At 30.8% G+C, this 20,104-nt stretch overlaps 1 protein-coding gene and 1 long non-coding RNA gene across 10 annotated transcripts in view; one reads left to right on the top strand and one right to left on the bottom strand.

Annotated features, from left to right (window-relative positions):
• Positions 1-7,374, top strand: part of LOC146999120 (uncharacterized) — a 58,342-nt gene extending 50,968 nt beyond the window's left edge. For all 3 annotated transcript variants that reach the window (XR_015041162.1, XR_015041159.1, XR_015041165.1), the window contains one exon: positions 5,823-7,374. This is a non-coding gene — a long non-coding RNA (uncharacterized LOC146999120). The remainder of the gene's footprint in view (positions 1-5,822) is intronic.
• The window catches only part of LOC118199634 (uncharacterized), a 286,569-nt gene that overhangs the window by 12,422 nt on the left and 254,043 nt on the right, over positions 1-20,104 (bottom strand). For all 7 annotated transcript variants that reach the window (XM_085816829.1, XM_085816806.1, XM_085816802.1 and 4 more), the window contains exons 14-20: positions 17,002-17,129; positions 15,582-15,710; positions 12,075-12,218; positions 11,906-11,990; positions 8,069-8,172; positions 4,693-5,033; positions 2,224-3,333 (exon numbers count right to left, since the gene is read on the bottom strand). In XM_085816829.1, the coding sequence (XP_085672955.1) occupies positions 2,224-3,333; positions 4,693-5,033; positions 8,069-8,172; positions 11,906-11,990; positions 12,075-12,218; positions 15,582-15,710; positions 17,002-17,129 (2,041 nt within the window). The remainder of the gene's footprint in view (positions 1-2,223; positions 3,334-4,692; positions 5,034-8,068; positions 8,173-11,905; positions 11,991-12,074; positions 12,219-15,581; positions 15,711-17,001; positions 17,130-20,104) is intronic.

Genomic DNA, 20,104 nt, shown 5'->3' on the forward strand with positions numbered 1-20,104 from the left:
TGTGTGCCCCTTGTGTACTTTGCTGTAATTAAATGAACCGAACCAAACCAAACATTATGTGAGGAATGTTTTTCCACACTGCACAGTGTGTGCCCCTTGTGTACTTTGCTGTAATTAAATGAACCGAACCAAACCAAACATTATGTGAGGAATGTTTTTCCACACTGCAAAGCACCTGGGCACATAAAGGTCTTAGATTAGCACTAGCTTTTCCTTTGCAATAGCCAGTCAGTTATTCCTGGTGTACTTGATGCGATCATAATGACCTGTTGTGATCATAAACCAACATCTCTCAATTCAAGGATTCTGTCCCTTTCTACATATGATAGGTGATTGATAAGTAACACAATAAGAAACTCGAAGCATGGTATGATACTATCAAACCACGAGACTTGATCGAATTTTTAAAGTCTCATGAAAGAAAAAACTTTCACTTATGTTGCTGGTTAGAGCTAGATACCTAAATTTTTTTTGTCATTTGCATGTTTTTGTTATAGCTGCATTTCCCCTAATATGCATAAATCTTATGGCTTTTCTTTCTTGATGTTAAAATTTCAATGTTGGGCAATGTATACGCATTTTCCATGGCACTGCATTCCTTTATATAAATCATTAAACTCTGAAACTTCACTGTTTGATATAAAACATAAATAGGCAACTGTAAATGCAGTAATCCTATGATCTGAGCTTATAACCCAGAAAACATTTTCAGTAAAGAAAACACAATGATAAATCCTAATAATAATAGTAAAATTTTATTATAATCAATTCAGTCTTTCTGTTAGCATTAAAAAGCTTTTTATTGCATTCCAGTTTCAAGAGTCAATTTTACTTTGTTATGCGATCTTTTCTAATGCATATGTACGTAGCCTATTCGGAAACTAAGTACCGTTTCATTCTAGTGCTGTGGTAGGCATCCCGCGCATGCGCACTAGTCTTTCTTGTTCACTGACTTTCAATTGTCGCCATTTTGGTTGCTCTGTGTTGTGTTTTCAGTTTGCTGTGCACATTCAAAATGTTTAAGACAATTAGTTCTCTCGCTGACTGTGAGATTCGTGCCGTGATTAAATTTTTTAACGTGAGGAATGTTAAACCGGCCGAAATTTATCATCAAGTGACAGAAGTTTACGGTGAATACGCGATAAGTGATGGAATGGTGAGAAAGTGGGTAAGAATGTTTAATGCAGGTCGAACAAATGTCCATGCCGAGGCTCGGAGTGGTCGGCCTTCTGTTGTCACCGATGATTTGGTAAGGAAAGTTGATGAAGCAATTCATGAGAACAGATGCTTCACAATGACAACTCTTTCAGAGGCATTTCCACAAATTTCACGTACTGTTCTGTTCGAAATTGTGTCCGACCGCTTGAGTTATTGTAAACTGTGTTCTCGATGGGTTCCAAAAATGCTCACTGATGTTCACAAAACAAAGCGACTTGGTAGTGCCCTGACATTTCTCACGTAGTACAGTGATGAGGGAGAAAACTTTTTAAACCAAATTGTGACAGGTGATGAAACTTGTGTGTCTTATTTCACACCAGAATCGAAACAACAATCGATGAAGTGGAGACACACTCATTCTCCAAAAAAACAAAAGTTCAAAGTGACAATGTCATCACAAAAAATAATGTGCACTGTCTTCTGGGATAGGAAAGGCGTTTTTCTTACTGAATTTCTTCCAAGAGGTGAAACCATTAATGCGGCGCGATATTGTGAGACTTTAACAAAACTAAGGCGTGCCATTCAAAACAAAAGAAGAGGAATGCTCAGTAAAGGAATTGTGTTGCTCCATGACAATGCTTGGCCCCATACTGCTGGTGTCACTCAATCCTTAATTCGACAGTTTCATTAGGAGCAGTTCGATCATCCGCCGTACAGCCTGGACTTGGCACCGTCTGACTATCACTTGTTCCTGCACATGAAGCGTGAGCTTGGTGGCAAGCGCTTTGTATTTGACGATGACACGAAAAATGCTGTGGAGTCCTGGTTATCGAAACTGGCGGGAAGTTTCTTTGACGATGGTATACAAAAACTGGTCACCCGCTATGACAAGTGTTTGATCATTGGCGGAAACTATGTTGAAAAATAGTTTAAGACATGTATTTTCATGTAAAAATAAAATTGGATTTGAAAAAAATTTTTTTTTTTTTTTTTTTTTTTTTTTTTTTTCAAAACGTTACTTAGTTTCCGAATACAAACTCACGAAGACAAAAAGAAAACACTTACTCTGTTTTCTCGGAAGGCAGTTTTTCATCATCTTCAAATGAAGTTTGCTGACTGCTGCCAGGTACACTACAAGCAGGTGATGCAGTCCTAGATCGTTCTAAAACTGGTGACATTACAGATGGAGCATTAAGAAGCTGTGCATTAGATTGATTAGCTTTCCATGCTGATAATTTGGCATGTAGATTCTGACTAGCAGCTTGATGCTGTTTACGGTGCTTTGTGCTGTATTTGTAAAAATCTGATGTTTCGTATGGTTTTGTCTCTTCCCAATATGGTTGAAAATGCCCATATGACACAACATCAACATTAGAACTAGGAAAATTAGGACCGACATGAGATTTCAAGTTTCCCATCGAACTTGATGTTTGAACAGTCTGTGGTGATCTGGAGGGCCAGCTCCGTTCTGTTGCACTTGATGGAGAAGAAAGTCCTGAATCATATGGACTCAAACTAGGTGTTCTGTTTTTCATGTCTGAAGAAAATTCTGTCCAGTGCTTTGTTTGCTGCTTTAGAGAAGGGGATGTTGGTGACAAGTGATACTGGTGTTTGTAACGAGTCTCTGAATGTCTATTCTGACCTAAATACATAGCCTCAGCAGCATACAGTTTCAGATTTTTTTGATATAAATTGGCATCTTGTTGAAACTGTATATCACTAGACTGGCTGGAATAACCAGAGAATCCATCCTGGGATTCCATTGTTGGAGATTTTCCCTCATGATGACGATGATGATGAAAATGATGAGGATGATGAAATGAATATGCCGATAAATGAGATTGTAGGTGACTATGCTGATGTTCTTGATATGGAATTGTTCCAGTACCTTGGTCAGTATATGATATTAAGTTATCGTACATGGAGTGTGGTTGAGCAGAATTGGGTCGTATTATATCCCCAAATGTGCTGCTGTTATCTATGTATCTGCGATATTTCTGAAAGCTATGTCTACGATTCCTATCCAGGCTATTATGCCGCGACATCAAGCCCAAGTCCTGAGGAGCAAGAGTAAAAGATGCTAAAATATCATCTTGCGTGTCAAAAGCTTGGCTTGTGCGCTGAGTAGGAACACTGTACAAATTTGATCCTTCAATATCTAGAGTAGATTCAAATCTAGAATATAAAACAAATTAGTTTCAGTATTTAATTAGATTTGAAAGTAAAATAATTTTAAATAATACACAAAGCAATGCCTAGCTATAACAATATACTATTTGTATATGTTAGATGCAGTTTTTACACATCGTCGACAGTACCTATTTCAAAAATAACTATTAACAGTGTAATTGTAAAATGATTTTGTAGCTAAATTCTACCACATTTATTCATATGTTTTTACACTAATTTTACAGCTTAAAAACTGAAAAGAAAATTTATGTTATCTATCCAATTTCTGGCATGAGAAAGGAGGAAGAACTTAACATACTGAAGAAAGCACATGAATAATACTGGATTGTATGCATATTGAAAAGAACTCATTACAGATTTTACTATGAATATCTTATAAATTTCTAATCTGTATTTTGTTCTCTCTTATCCATTCAAGCATTATTAATTGCTATCTTAAAATAAAAGTTTCTAAATTATATTTTGAATTAGCTAACAGGAAAAACATGTAAAGGGTTTAAATGTGGTAAACAGTGTAATAACAAATTTTGAAGATTTCATAAAAAATTTATTCATTGAAATAAATGCAATACATAACCTGCTAACTAAAAATAATATAGGAAAGAACATGTATAAACAATCTAAATCAAAAAGAAAGGAATGTAGGAAAAATGTGTAATTGTAGGAAAAATTACATATTATAATTAAATTACGTATAACCCTGTATATGAACACTGTGATAATGAAATCTTGGTTTCATGCAACCCTTAGAAAAAGTCTTTACATTATTATTATTATTATTATTATTATTATTTTGTATCATGACATTTAAAATATATTAACTTTTAGTGTTTTCTTTCATATTTTTTCATCTTGCATGCCATGCACTACGATTATTAAAATTAGGCAAAAATTAACTTTGACATTAATTTCAATCAAAACTATTCTATGCATTTTAAGAGAAAATCTGGTTTCAAGAGCAGATATTCTTCTCATATGGTAACAAGAAAATCTATCTTAAAAAAAAAAAAAAAAAAAAGTGAGGGGCAATTATGAATCAAAGAGGCATTTCACACATTTTTGGTAACAGTTGAAATCTGCATATTACAGATTAGGCAATCCGGTTTGGCAATTTTGGAGACTGATCATAATGGTCATATTCATAATTAAAAACCAAGTAAGGATTTTAGTTAAAATGCAGGAAAATGCCCTTAAAGGCATGGTATCAGTTTGACTAAATATATGAAACACTCCAAAGGTTATCAGTTAAAAATAGAAGAAACTTTGAAATAATCAAATGGATTTTACACTGAAAAACCTAGACTAATATCTTTACAAATTCACATGAAGATTGAAAGAACTTACTTATTTCGATAAGGTGCAGAAAGTGGAGGAACTACATTGTGCTTGTCATATGCAATAATTCCACCAAGTTCTGAACTAGAAGCTGAAGAATAAGATGATGGAGAACGCATGGAAAATGTAGGATATTGTTGGCTTCGATATGAAGTTTGTGTCTGATACACAGAACTTGGAGTGTAGCCTTGTAATGATAAACCCGTTCTCAGACTGTTCTGTTTTTCAATCATATTGTTTTCTTGCATGGATGCTAGATGACGAGAATTAGATGGACTAGATGGAACAGAGTTAGAATTTGCAGCTCTTGTAACACTTCGTAAAGGAACAGGAGATGAAGATGATGATGTCTGAAAAAGAATTCTGTGATTAACAAGAAAATAATACCATTACTTTATTACTAGATTATTACTACAGCATTAATTTCATAAAAAGTATATACAGGGTATAAAGGTTAAAAAGATTTCTTATTTCCTTTCTAAATTATATATAGCAAAATCGTTTAAGTTTTAAGTAAACTCTTGCAACTATGAATATATTAATAAGTAGTGACAAAGAACTGAGGCAGACTATTTCAAATGAAAAATGCTGTTGCATTAATTTAATCATTCATGTAATATTCATTACTTGAATTAATCATTTGTGTAATATTCATTATTTGAATTAATCATTCGTGTAATATTCATTTCAGACAACTTTTTTTAAATCATTCTTTGAAATTTTACCACAAAATAATAATTTGTTACATTTTTAAATTCCTGCCCATTGTTGAAGTTTTTGCCAAGAAGAGAGTGTTGCATTGAGTGAAACAGATAATGACTTAAAAGGGGTAATATCTGAACTCTTAGACAAATAAGCAAACATTTTCCATTATTAAACTTTTGTCAAGTACCATTTAGCATTATCCTGTTGAAGAATCAAATCAAATTAATGCATGTTACTTGAGTATTAAAAACCTGTTTCAAATTATCTAACTGATAGAAATAGATGTCTGCATTAATAGTTTGATTATTTTTCAGTATTTAAAAATAAATCGCATCTTCTATAACCCATTATACATACAGCAAAACCTTATTTAGATGCACTCTTGACTTTTCTACAAGACTTCTGTTTAAAACTTAGCCTCTTATCTTTTTCAGGTAACATTAGTATGAAGAATCCATTTTGTGTCAATTCAAGATATGCCTTACTCCACTCCATTTCCTGTTAATAGAGAAATGCAAATCGATATTCACTTCTGATGGTTTTCAACTGCGAGTTCAGCTGGAATCCAATTACTAGCATAAAACATTTTAATTCATTTCAAGAAATCTGTTGCATAGTGGAAACTATCCACTGTTTCATTACTAATGATGCATAGATTTGTCTCTTTTAGCATCTTCAGATTTCCATCTTCCACTTCCTTATGTTACCCACATCTAGGCTTGTTCTTATGTTGAAAATTTCCACAGAATTTCTTAAACCATCCTAAGTATTGATATTCACTGGTAGCATCTAAATCTACATAAAGAAATCTTATTAATGGTTTAAAAACAAAAACTACAAAAACTGCAAGATGTAAAGAATATGCAGCTTATCATTACGGCATTTCTTTTATTAATGAAATATTAATATAAGAGAATTTTCCCTATAGTATCAAAGTTATGATAATCTGCAAAAATTTTCACAACTAATTCACTTTAATATGCTTCTCTCTGCTTCAGTTTTTGTGAACCCAAATCCTGCATTAATTTTCCTATTAACCTACTAAATAAATATACATATACATTTTAGACATTCATCCAAATTCTATCTACAAATATTCAAATGTTTCTTTTTTTAGTCCAAAGGGGCAATTTGCTCTAAAGGACTATTATTTTCGTTTTGGCATTTAGCTTTGGTTCACTATAAATGCCAATTCACTTTTTAAATTGTTGCCACAAATATTATTGCCCTGTATTATATTTAAAGAGATTAAATAATGAAAAATATGCATAAATGCATGTATATTTCTCGCATTGTGATAAAATAACAGTACCCTAGAGCCATCCAGTTTTGAAGAACGTACGTTTCCACCTGAATATGGACATAGGGAAGCCCAAATTTTGAATTTGTTTTATTATTGATTTCATATTTTGTAAAACTTTAATGAATTTTTGTTTAGAAATTGTTTTGTTTAGAATGAACTAATGTTTAGAATGAAGCCAAAGATTTAAAAGCGAGCAATGGCAACACTCTAAGGGGGTTACCTTTTTATCTCCAGCGCGCGGAATTGTGTATCAGAAATTCTAAAGATATGCTGATTTTAAAATTAATTTGCGATATTGCTGTTGAACTGAATTTTATAGTTAAAGTGTGAAGAACACGATATTTAATAAATAAAGATAACACACAAAATGTTACAAAAACGCCCCTTTGGACGTAATTTAAAATAAATAAATCTGAAAGGTTTCAGATTTATTTATTTTTTAAGCACAGTGTACATTAAATTCCAGGTACACGATATCATTATATTCATGACTCGTCTTAAGCTTTTTTTGGTCAGATTAAGATTTTTAAAGGCTCTAAGCATTTAAAACATTTTTACACATCCATAGTTACATTACGTATATAAATGTTTTTCTGTAATCTCTAAATCATGAACAATTTTTCAGCATGCTCTAACATCTTTAATCTTTGTTTGGTAATAAATTTCCCTCCTTTCGCAACATAGCCGATTTAATACTGTTTGTTTTTTGCAGTCATAGACACCACTGTATTCGGCATACAGTACACTATAGCCATATCTCAAATACATGTGCAATCTTCACCCTTTTCAACTATCTTTTTCACCTCAATGATGATCGTAACAACTTTTTCCATTGCTTGACTCTAGTAATTAGCTTCTCCAAAACACATTGTTAATAAATTTAATGCAAAGAAGCACTAAGTCACTTGAAAATTCAGAGTTATAGTGTAGGTTGTTTACTGAGTAGCAACAGGCATACTGATGCTCATGGACCATCTTAGTGTTGTCTCAAAAGAGGTAAACAATGTGATGTGTGTGCTGTCATGACTCATTGAACTGGAATCATATTCCAAACAAATATTGCATACAAAACAAAAATCTCTGCATCCAAACAGAATAGATATAAGTTAGATACATTCCAAAGCAGACATATGCTGAAGTATCATTGTATAGTTAATTGGCAAAAAAGTAATGAAATATGCTATTTCATGAGATTATAAAATTCCTAAAAGTGACTATTAAATATTTTACAATATTATATGCTTTGTATTTAATAAACATTATAACAATTTACTTATTAAATATTAAGCACAATATTGAATTTTTACAGTGTCCTATACATAATATTTAATAAACATATCTATAGCAAATCTATAGCAAATGTAACTTAATTATTACCATCTTATTTAAGGTATTTTTGGCATCTTCTTTCTCACTTTCTGTAGGTGAAAATGTTATTGTGAGGCCTTTTGTGCACGAACTAGATGTTTGCACTGCACTTTCTATAAAAGATAAAAAAGTTTTACATAATAAAAATTGTAAAATCAATTTAATTTTCAACCTTATATATATTGCTTCATAAATATAAAGCAAAGAGGAAATCAAATATGCTTCAAAAACAGAGAAATGCCAGAAGTATCTATTATAATAGAAATAATGAGAATTTTAATATGCATAAATGTTATAATATTATAAGACTTTGTAATGGCATTCTGTAAACAAACTGAGCCATGCATTATGATGATTGAAGTCATCTGCTGAGGCAAATATTGTTTGATGCTGAGAACTACAAATTCCTTGGCTGTGCCATTAAAGGTGACATCGATGATTTAAATATTGCACCAAGTAACTGACATTACTGTTAATCTTGTAAGTTCAATTTAGTAAATCACTAAAGTGAGCTTAAATAATTAAATCAAAAATGCAGTCCTGCATTAGCATTTTGATACACTACTCTCCAGTATTAGTACAACTTTTCTGCGAACTTAAAGGAAGTGACAGGCTTATATTAAACCTGTTGCAATCAGACAACATTATTGAGATAACTAGAAGTCATAGACAGTATCTTTTGTTCCCTGTTGATATCTGGTGATATGTGTGACCAGAAATAAGACAGATGATCAAAGAAAGGATAAAGAATGCCTGTCAGCATTGAAAGATTCATAAACACACTAAAACACCTTTAGGTGCAGGTTTACCATAATATTCTCAAACCGGGACAATTTTGAGAAAATACTCACAACAGAAAATTAAACCTACTAGGATAAGGTTAGGTTAGGTAAAGTTAATTGATAAAGGTGAAGCAACTCAAGGGCTATCTGCCTGTGCCAAGGTAAGTTTTCGTGGAGAATGTTTTAAGGAAAATCGGCTCATATTATCCATGTTACACACCGAGAAAAATCACAAAAATTTCCACTTTGTTTTTAACAGCATTGAAAAATCCAAACCAGTTTAGTTCATTGTATTTTGAAGTTTAAGTAAAGCCTCAACTCCAAAATACAGTGAAAAAAATTGTAGTTGATTCAGCCATTTCACTTTTTTCTTCTGACGATACAATATTCATTATTAAGAATACTAGTGCCAATGTGCATGGCATACTGAAAACATATTCTGCTACTTAAACAAGATAGGGCAATGAAATGTTTTTTTTTTTTTTTTTTTTTTTTTTTTTTATGACTGAAAAGTTGTATCCATTTTTCTTTACAACTTTTATTTTTCCATACTTTATAATTATCAGACCAAGAAGTTTTTGCAATCACCACTTCATCAAAAAGTTGATATATGTTTACTGTATTATTTGCAACAGTTTCATTAATTTTCTCGCCTGAAGTTTAAATTTCAGACCATGTTAATTCACTGCTGTTTATCCAAATAAATCCCCCAAAAGTAGTTTTTTATAGTTCAATGTAAGAAAGACATCTGACATAACATACTATAAACATTTGTAGAATTATATAGATATTTATAGTTCCATTATTTTCAATTTATTCTAAAAGTTCACCCGCTTCTTAAGGCATAAATTTACTATCATGCCTTTCCTCAAGGTTTATAATTTCCCAGGTTCACTGACAATATCAGTTGCACTCACTTTTATATTTTATGCAATCAAGATATCTTTGTTAAATCATTTCAGCTGACCTGCTACAATTTAATTGTCAAATAAGTTTTACTCCAGGTTGCACTATTCGTACTCCTTGTACATTCAGCACTTTAAAAATTTTATCAAATGACTAGAACCCAAAATGCCAAATTTCTTAGGATGCAGAGATAACATCATCAAACTGGGGAGTCCCAGTCACAGCAAGATGTCAGGTAAGCCTATTTAGGCACATTTCTATTGCCTGATGTTAGATTTCCCTACATCCATATAGACCTTATTGAATTTTAATTCTATTTAAAGGCAAAATTGTTGACAGATGACTGATAGCTTTAGAAGGGGGTTGAAATCAAATATCATTGCTAATATGAATATTATATTAGACCATCTATTAAAGTATAAAATATCAAGTTTTGTTTACGAACTCAATATGTCATTTTGCCTAATTTTCACTCATCACCACAGATCAGTGATGCCAGTTTTAATCTTCACTATTCTGTGAATTAACTAATAGAAAAAAACTGCATTTAAACCAGTCACTTATCATCCATTTTATTTGGTAAATTTCTTTCACAAACACTTAAAACGTTTGTTTGAAATTTAAAAAAATAAATGGACTGCGGTTTTGCATCATTCTCCTTGGCTATTAAACCAAGCTGCATTAAAGCTGCTATTAAACCAGATTTACAAGCCTTCTATGGTAAACTGGGACATGGAACAACATTATGCCTTGCTGCTGACATCTTCAAAACTGAAACAGCATTCCAAACACTAATACAATTTATTGCATACCTGCAACAGTATATAAATAAAATCAAGATGCCTTCTACATTTTCATATGGAAATCACAAAGCTGTTTACCAAACCAAAAGACTACACCATTTTTTTTAAAAGATAATAATTTACCATTGACATAAACTTTCATGAACTTATGTCTCTTTAGATAAGAGTTATGTCCACACTCAGTAACAGTTCTACTAACAGAACATGATTAATTCTGCATCATTAGAATCTAACCAATGTAAACTAAGTTAAAAATCGCAAAATCTGGTATACATACTCAGTTTACTAAAATATTGAGTACTGAATTAAGTACATACATTACTTAATTACAATATAATTGCTTTAAATTACTTTGATACAATCTTATTGCTTTAACCACTTTCAAGAGAAATATATCACTTGTTTAAATAGTAGCTTAATTTGTATATAATCTTTAGTTTAAGTAAACTTACTATATTGTAATTTCCATGCCTAGTATATCATATAAGATCACATTTTGTTCTTAAATTTCAAAAATTTATATGTAGTATTCCAATATTTGTTAAACTGATAAATCTTAATTTTCTTAATCTCTTACAGCTGATACCATTTCATGTATTTCTGAATTTAACAGAGATTTCCCAAACAGTTCAACGTATACTAGAATTTTTTGGTGTTATATGCCATGTATTACTAGCAATTTATATATTAATGCAGTGCCATCTTACGAGTCAGACTCTGTGGGTACTATCTGGTGTTTCTAGAGTAAATGGGCTCATATTTTTACAAAATTGTTATTGCTAACAGAAGTGGTGTAGGTAAGAGCTCTAGAATTCTACAAGAGCTCAGGAATGATTTAAGATGGTCTGCTATAATGTTAAAATATTACTGCAAGTATCCCTTTTGAGTGATAGTACCGAATTATAACATTGTTTTAACGCTCAACATTTGTTACATAATTTTTACATAATTAGATTTTGAAAAAAGCAACTTTTCAAGTGAAATATAAAAGAATAGAAAAACAGAATAGATATGAAAGGATTTCAGCCATTTCAAAGATATTTGTACATATTTTCTCATATATATATAACTGTTATATAGCTGCCTTTAATGACATTCATATAACTGCTGGTAGCGTTCAGATAAATGCAATGTACTGGATCAGTAGCTTTTATGCATAGTTTCCTTGTAATTTGTTACACTAAGACTTAATTTTAATTTGCTATATTTTCAAATAAAATTATACATTTTTAAATATCTGGAAAAGTTTTTTTTTTTTTTTTTAATCACTCTTTATAAAATTTTAAATTTCCCTGAAATAAATCTAAGGATCTGTAAAAGACGTTTATTACAATATACATTAATATTCTATTTACCTGAATCAGAATGTGACATGCTCTCCTTCCTTATAGCATTCACTTGCTTCTTGAAGTGAAATAATTTTTGCTCAATTTCCTTTAACTAAATACAATAATATGTTACAAGTCATTATATCTCAAATATGTAAAATTTAACACATTAGAAAAAAGACGAAATATATCAAACCTTGGAAACAGCTTTTTGATGAGAAAGTTTCCTTTGCCGACGAATATTCTTCTTCACTGAACCATCATTTAGAAGCTTCAAAGCTGCATTTACAATTTTAGTTTGAATTTCATATTCAAGTTCTAAGCGAGCCAGCTCTTCTTCCTATAAAAGCAATCAGCACTTGTATAAGATGTTCAAAAAGTAAAAGTTCTCATAGTAACTATATTTTTTATTATAATCACACTCATGTACGTATTTACATGTTTCTAAGAGCATTTCCATTTACAAATCCACCTGATCTCTACAGAGTACTTGCCTTAAGAAATCACACATTGTTTGAGAATCCTACTCGTCGTAGCAGTGCTGGAACTCTGAAAATGTAATTCCTTTCAGCTGGTCAAAACCCATTTTGTTATCAGTGGTTCTATAATGGTATACATTCAAATGGGCTTTTAGTCTATGGAATAGGAAAAAGTCACAGGGACTTGAAATCAAGTGAAGATAGAGGCTAAGGAACAACAGGAATGCCTTTTAGAGCCAAAAACATCATTCAGGAAAACATTATGTGACAGGGTTATTATGATGACAGAGCATTTGTTAAAATTTAATGTTGTGCAATTTAAATTTAGCTTTTTTGCTATTAATCCCACAGTCAGTCGATAGTTTGACCACATTATGTCCCTGATATTGATATTTTCATCAGTTCTTTTTTACTGAAAGCCTTTGAAGTGCAAGGATCACCTTCAATTGACTGTGAGCATTCTGAAAATGTTTTAAACCACCCAAATACTAATGTTCTTGACAAAAGCAGTCTCCATTGGCCTGTTGAATTTTTTAAAAATTAGAGTCACATTGATTGTGCCCCCTATGCTGAAACCAAATATGATGAAAATGAAATAACATTTTAATAATGCACAAAGAAAACCTGATTCATGAAATATAGAATAATGTAATACATATGTGAGTTCTGCAAAAGTCACTGTTTGAACTGAAACTATATGAGAAGTTGATTTTTAGTGACTTCTAAAGGGCAATTGCTCTCATCTTTTGTGTAGGGCACTGCCTAACTCATCTCATTACTTTATTTACAGATGTTGGAAGTAAAAACTTGTCATTGTCATTTAGATTATTCTTTAAATGAATCTACACTTATAGATTATATTTTCCTTGTTGATAATGCATAACCCACAAATTATGAAAAATATTATGCTATCAGTATGGCTTTTCCTTTTTAATAAACAAAATAACTTTCTTTAAAAACTTGGTATTTATTGCATTGATATTCATTTTTGACAAAATAATTCTTGCAAGAATTCAAAATAGGTAAATATAACTTCTACATACATCATCTTGAATATAAAACCTTTCCTTCCCTAAATACAGGTTTAAAGCTAGACCTTATAAGAATTTAAAATGCATCAACATAATATATATATATATATATATCTGTTAAGGTGAAACACTGAAATCTGGAGAATGTCGACTTTCACCGGTGAATGTCAACATTCACATAGTCGCTTGGTGTATGTTCGAAATATTTTCCAAATACACTTATTTCCAACTTACACCAGTAAATGTCTACATTCATGTACTAATGGTGAATGTTGAACATATAAGAATATTATATTTTCTTCTCCGTAATTCAGTCGCGAAAAAACGCACAAGACTTAAGTAAGAACACAAGACATAGTACATTCAAAATGAGAAAGGAAAATAATAGAAGTTAAAAACTTATTAAATTATGTGATTCAAATCTTATTTATTGCAACAACTTAAACTATTATGACATTTTGAATTGCACAAGAGGCCCCTGCTTTTACAACTGCATTTATTTGTGGAACACTTCCTCTTGCAATGACAGCATGTACATATACTCCTCTCTTTTTGACCTACACCAGAGCATATCTGTGATTGTCAACATTCACCGGTGAGGGTACGAAAGTACAAGAATGTAATGCAATATTCGATCTTTCACCAGCTTATTTGGTGAATGTAGACATTCTCCAATTTCGATCTTTCACGGTACATGAAATTATTATTATTATATATATATATATATTAGTGTGCACATAATTCCCCCCCCCCAAATACAAGGCAAACAAAATAAAATACTGACAAAAATTAACTGGAAGGAATAAGCTTGAGAAAGCCCTTATATACAGACATATAGATCTTGAGTCCAAGATATACCACTTGAGTATATTTATCTACAGTTGAGCATATAATAACTGGAAAGTCGAACAGAAATTAGTCTATGTTTACATTTTGTGTAAAAGGCAATCAAATTCCAGCTACCATGTTGAATGCCATAGCATTTAAATATGGGTGATAAGGAAGCAATTGCAAAAGTGCAGCTAGATTTGGGAAGATATAAGGCAGTACTTTACAAATAATTTACAAGAACTTTTATCACTAATAAAAGTATTTAACAAAAATTATGTATCAGTACTTGTAAAGAATTCATCTGATAAAGCAAGGTGGTGTGATACTTTTCTGTTTCTTTTTGTTTTCGACCTACAATCTGAATAACTTTTCCCATAATGTAAAATAGATATTCTTCTAATTGTTTTATAGTTTGAATCTTTTTAAATAATCAAAGAATGCATCATACTCTAGGGCATATTATCAGTACTATTATTCTCAAGGTTAAACAGTTCCTCATATGGAAAATTTCCAATAGTATATGATTTCTGTAGCATTATATTTCTGTAGCTATGATGATTATGCAGACTCACTACATAAGAAACCATTTGATTTTATTTCAATCTGTAGCTTATTTTTCTGTATTATATTCAACAATAAATCATGATTCTAATATTGTGATCTATCAAATGAAATGTGCAATAACCTGTTATGAACTGTAGATTTGCACTCAGGGGAGAAAATACACTCAATTTGCATTCAATGCTTTAAGAAAGTGTATTTCAAATTACCAATAATATTTTAAATCTAAGACAATGACACCAATTTTTGATTTCATTACATCCACAGGAATAAAATATAAATATCACAGTATTATCTGGGAAATATTTTGGAATTACTTCATTTATAGTCAGTCGTTTTAAAAATGAAATAAGTGCAGCCCATGCTGGGACTCCAAATATCTCTTAAAAGTAAATTCTGTAAAATTCATTATTTAACATCTGCTTATTTTATTTATAGAGCTGCACAGTTTCTAATCCTTGGTATGTGTAATTAAAAAAATATATCAATCAAATCATTGTTAATAAGCAGTTCCTATATGTTTGCATCATTTGAAATGAAAAATGCATATATGCAAAGCTAGTCACTTTTTTTTTTTTTTTTTTTTTCTTAATTTTTTGAAAAGAAAAAAATCTAAAAATTAAAGGAACATGCCTTTTTTAGATTCACTTGAAAGCTGTTATCACTGTCTTTTTGCTTATCAAAATAGTCACTATCTAAAGAATCAAAAGCACCTTCAAAATTGAAAATTTTTAAATTTAGAATGTATTCACAATTTAAGAAGTTCTGTTTTAATAAAATCAAATAGCACTTGAAATTTACATCTTTGCTCCTCTTCTTGAACAGAGATTTATCCTTGATAGGAAAAGCAGGCCCCACTTTCTTTTTTATGATAGGTATTTGTTCCCCAGGACTCAGTGGCATCTCTGGTGGAAGTGCTCCAGTTAGTTCCTATTTAACAAAGTAAAATAACATCATAAAGATGGAAATAATTGTAAAACAAGAAATAAAATACGTATTGCTATTCCTTTTGCAGATGCATGAAATAATACATTATTTGTATTTAATAAATATTAAATTTCTATTTAAGAAAATAAAAATCATTTAAATACTACTAAAGAGTAGTATGTATTTAAATGCTTTTTATTTTAGTATACATTTAAATACTATTAAAAGGGAAATACAGCATTAAAAATGCAGTTGTGGTTATGTACAGCAAAATTTTCATTTAAAAAAAAAAAGAGAGACGTAAGTCATAAAATAGAATTAAACTTAGAATTTGGATCCAACTCATTAAAAGCTTTACAAACAGTCATATGTTATTCATATACCTGCTTTGAATATCAAAACTCTGAAAATAATATTCTTCAAAACAGACAATATGCAGCAAGTTAAGATAAAGTGTGATGTTCATTTGGTGTATAACTTATTTATATTCTATATAACTAGTAGGTTTATAGTCATAAAATAATTAATTGTAATAACCTTTTTTTTTTTTTTTTTTTTTTTTTTCCAGACTACAAAATATCTTCAAAATATATTTGTTTTTAATTTCATTAATTTTGAATATTTCTGATGTACTAATTACAAATTGAAAATTAAGCAGAAAACATCTAGGCTGTCAGGCTAGATGTTTTCTGCTTAATCATTGATGACTTACTTCAAGTTTCACATAAATCTCTTAATGAACTGGTAGCACACTGAAAACTCTGTTCACATTTGCGTTAAACATATTAGAAAAGCATTTTTTTTATCATTTTCATTATAAATGACTGCAAACACACACCTGCATAAAAATAACATACAATTTAATAAAAATGTTCCGAAAATTATAATTTAAACCTACAGTTTGTAAACAGGAAAAATTCTAATATTAAAGAAGAAATTTATGACTGTAATCTAAAACACTTTTTTTTTTCCTTTATAAATCTATATAAAAGTGACTGAGCAAACAAAAAATAATTTGCTTTTATACTTTCAAAGAAATGCATCTATTTTAATTTTCTTAAATAACAAACAATCATAAAAATTATGAGCTGTTATCAACTCTCAGAAATTTTAGGAGACACGAAGCTTTTATTATTTATAAATCACAGAATTTATTTTTTCACTATTGTAACATTTAAATAGAATGAATTCAGAATAGTACCATTGGAGCCTTATTCATACAAAACAAATGTGTATTTAAATGATTTACTTTCTCTCTCACACACACATAAGGGAGAAAGAAAGAAATATTTACTCCTTCTCTGAGACACAACTTCTTTAGTTCTTCAGATCTTTTATGAAGTGCTTCTTCCAAAGCTTCTCTTCGTGCTTTCAGTGCAACAAACATCTCAACTGTATCAAGTGTTTCATCACAAGAATCACCTTCAAGAAAAATTAATTTTAAGTGTTCATAAACAAAATTAATTATTTTTGAGACTTTTTTCTACAATTTTATTTAAAGATATACCTGATTTTAACTCCTGCAAATGCATCAAACAAAATAAAATATTAATTTGATGTATATAATATGCTTGCTTATTCATAGAAAACAAAAAACATTACAAATACAAGGGCAATTCAGAAGCTAACCTTTATTGTGGCATGCCACTAATAGCAATGGGCTGAGTGCAAGCAATCTGTGATTCCATAAGCTTCATGCTATCCTAGTGACAGCATCATACTGTGATGATTATAACGCCACAAAATGTGCACTGCTATTGAAATTCCTGTCAAATGCAAGGTAAGAGGAGTAATATAATTTCTTTGGGCAACAACACTGTCAGCGGCAGACATTCATCCATGAATTGTGTGTCGTACAGGATTCAAACATTCTGAGTGAAGGTGTATAAGTGCATCAGTTGGTGAGGTTTTTCAAAGAAGGAATAACTAGTAGGCTTATAGTCATAAAATTAATTGTGATAACCTTTTTTTTTTTTTTTTTTTTTCCAGACTACAAAATTTCTTCAAAATATATATGTTTTTAATTTCATTAATTTTGAATATTTCTGATGTACTAATTACAAATTGAAAATTAAGCAGCATCTAGCCTGACAGCCTAGATGTTTTCTGCTTAATCATCGATGACTTCCAAGTTTCACATAAATCTCTTAATGAACTGGTAGCACACTGAAAACTCTGTTCACATTTGTGTTAAACATATTTTAAGGAATAATAAATATTCATAATGAATAAAGGAGTGGGAGGCCATCTGTAGTGAGTGATGATCTCATCAAACAAATTGTTGACAAAATCCATAAGATCCATCGATCCACAATCTCAGAACTTTCACAATAATTTCTGAACATTTTTCAGTGTGTTTTGCATGAGGCAGTTATAAAAAAATTAGGCTATCAGAAGTTCTCACAGAAATTCATAAAACCAAACAAATGGATGCTGCCCTAGCCTTTCTTTTTCCTAATACTACTTGGAAGGACAAGAGTTTTTTTTTTTTTTTTTTTTAACAGAACAGTGAGACTTGGGTTATGCATGTGAATGCTGACACAAAACAATAGTCAATGGCATGGGGCCATACCGGTTCTCCAACCCAGCTGAGAAAAGCCCTTTGAACTTTGTCAGCAAAGAAGGTAATGGTCACAGTGTTTTGGGATGCTAATGGAATCTTGCTTGTTGAATTCATGAAACATGGTATGACAATCAATTCTGCAGTCCCCTCTACAGCCTAGACTTTGCTTCTTCTGATTATCTGATTATCATCTGTTGCCTGCAATAAAGAAGGGGCTTCGGGTCTAGCACTTCGCTGATTATGAGGAACTTCAAACCACTATACAAAAGTTAGTTGAAATAGCAGGTGGTTGAGTTTTTTTTTATGCAGAAGGGTTTCATAAGTTAGTAAAATGCTATGACACGTGATTGAATGTACACGATGACTATGTTGAAAAATAGAGGACAGCTGTACCTTAGATGCAAATAAAAAATTTGTTTAAAATAAGCCTGCTTTTTACTTACAGTGAAAGAGGTTAGTTTTGAAATTACCCTCATATTATTATCTGACATAGCCCATCTAAAACTCCACATATTGCTGAAATTACTCTTTCTATATTAGTAAGTAATAATTTTCTTCATTGAAAATAAATAATGGACACAAAATAAAAACAAGCACCACTTCTGAGTTCTTAACAAAAGGATATTACTGTCATCTACAGGATATTTATAGAGTAAATATCACTGACCCAATGACAAGAGTAGCGTGTGTAGATGGGTGAAGAAGTTTAAAGGAAAGGAAATCAACTATATAAACCTTGCAGCAGGAGGCCATTAATTACAACTATAGACACGAATGAACCTTCAGCTTTTAGTCAAATTAGCTCAGGTGGATAATCCATGAGCTTTATTTACAGTGGCATTCAAAAGATTTAGTTATTGTACAGTGTATACAAAGTCAATATTTTGACAGTTGATACCTGAATTGAGGTTCAGGGATTATGCAAAAGCTTTATATGTTATGCAAACTCTCTTGAGTAACATCTTTGTATACAAGAGCACTCCAACAGCAATCAGAGTTTTGACAGGCTATGTCAGTTAATAAAAAAAATTAAGTTAGCTATTAACTTTCTTATTAATTGACACTTTTTATTTATATCATTCTCAATACAATCTCCATACATGAAAGTAACTTGTGTGGTAAAAAAAGGGGGCAAAATAGTCCATACTTGAGTTTTCCCGAAAAGAATTTGATAGTAGGGGTTTTTAGTGACAGTAATTAAAGGCTTTGCTTGTTATGCAGACTGTTGAGCAGCACCTTCAAATGACAGAGTGAGTGAGTTAATAAAAAAAATTCAGCTATTAACTTTTTTATTAATTGACCTTTAATTTTTCATTTACTTTCCGTAAAACCCTTGTAGCAGCACTCTCTACATATATTATCTTTGTTGTCATGAAGTTTAGTTTCTCTAGAATGGCAACAAGTATATATAACAATAAAAAGTTTGCTGCTTGATGTTTGTAACTCTAAATGCATTTCTTTATTATTGTGAATTAAAATATGTGTAATCCAATCTGGAATTATCATTTAATGTATTAAATTATCCCATGTATTGACTATGCTTAATGTCAACGACATCCTTATGTTGGCTCATTTAACGTATTCATACATATGTTCACATAAAGATATACAAAATAAAAATTTTATGCATAACAATTACCTGTAAAGGAACTATGTTTAATTTAAGAAGAGTAAAATTCTGACATTTAGATGTAGTTCTTGTAGAGACTTGGTTACTGTAGAGTATACACAAAATGCATACACTTTAACCTAACCAAGTCTTAAAGTTCAGCAAAGTGCTTAAAATTTACATGGATATTTTCTTGCACATTTTTCAAGTTTAAACATATTTTAA

The sequence above is a fragment of the Stegodyphus dumicola genome, chromosome 1 (assembly GCF_044657685.1).
Source record: "Stegodyphus dumicola isolate Sdum_Otavi_A_Nest chromosome 1, ASM4465768v1".
NCBI classification, from domain to species: domain Eukaryota; kingdom Metazoa; phylum Arthropoda; class Arachnida; order Araneae; family Eresidae; genus Stegodyphus; species Stegodyphus dumicola.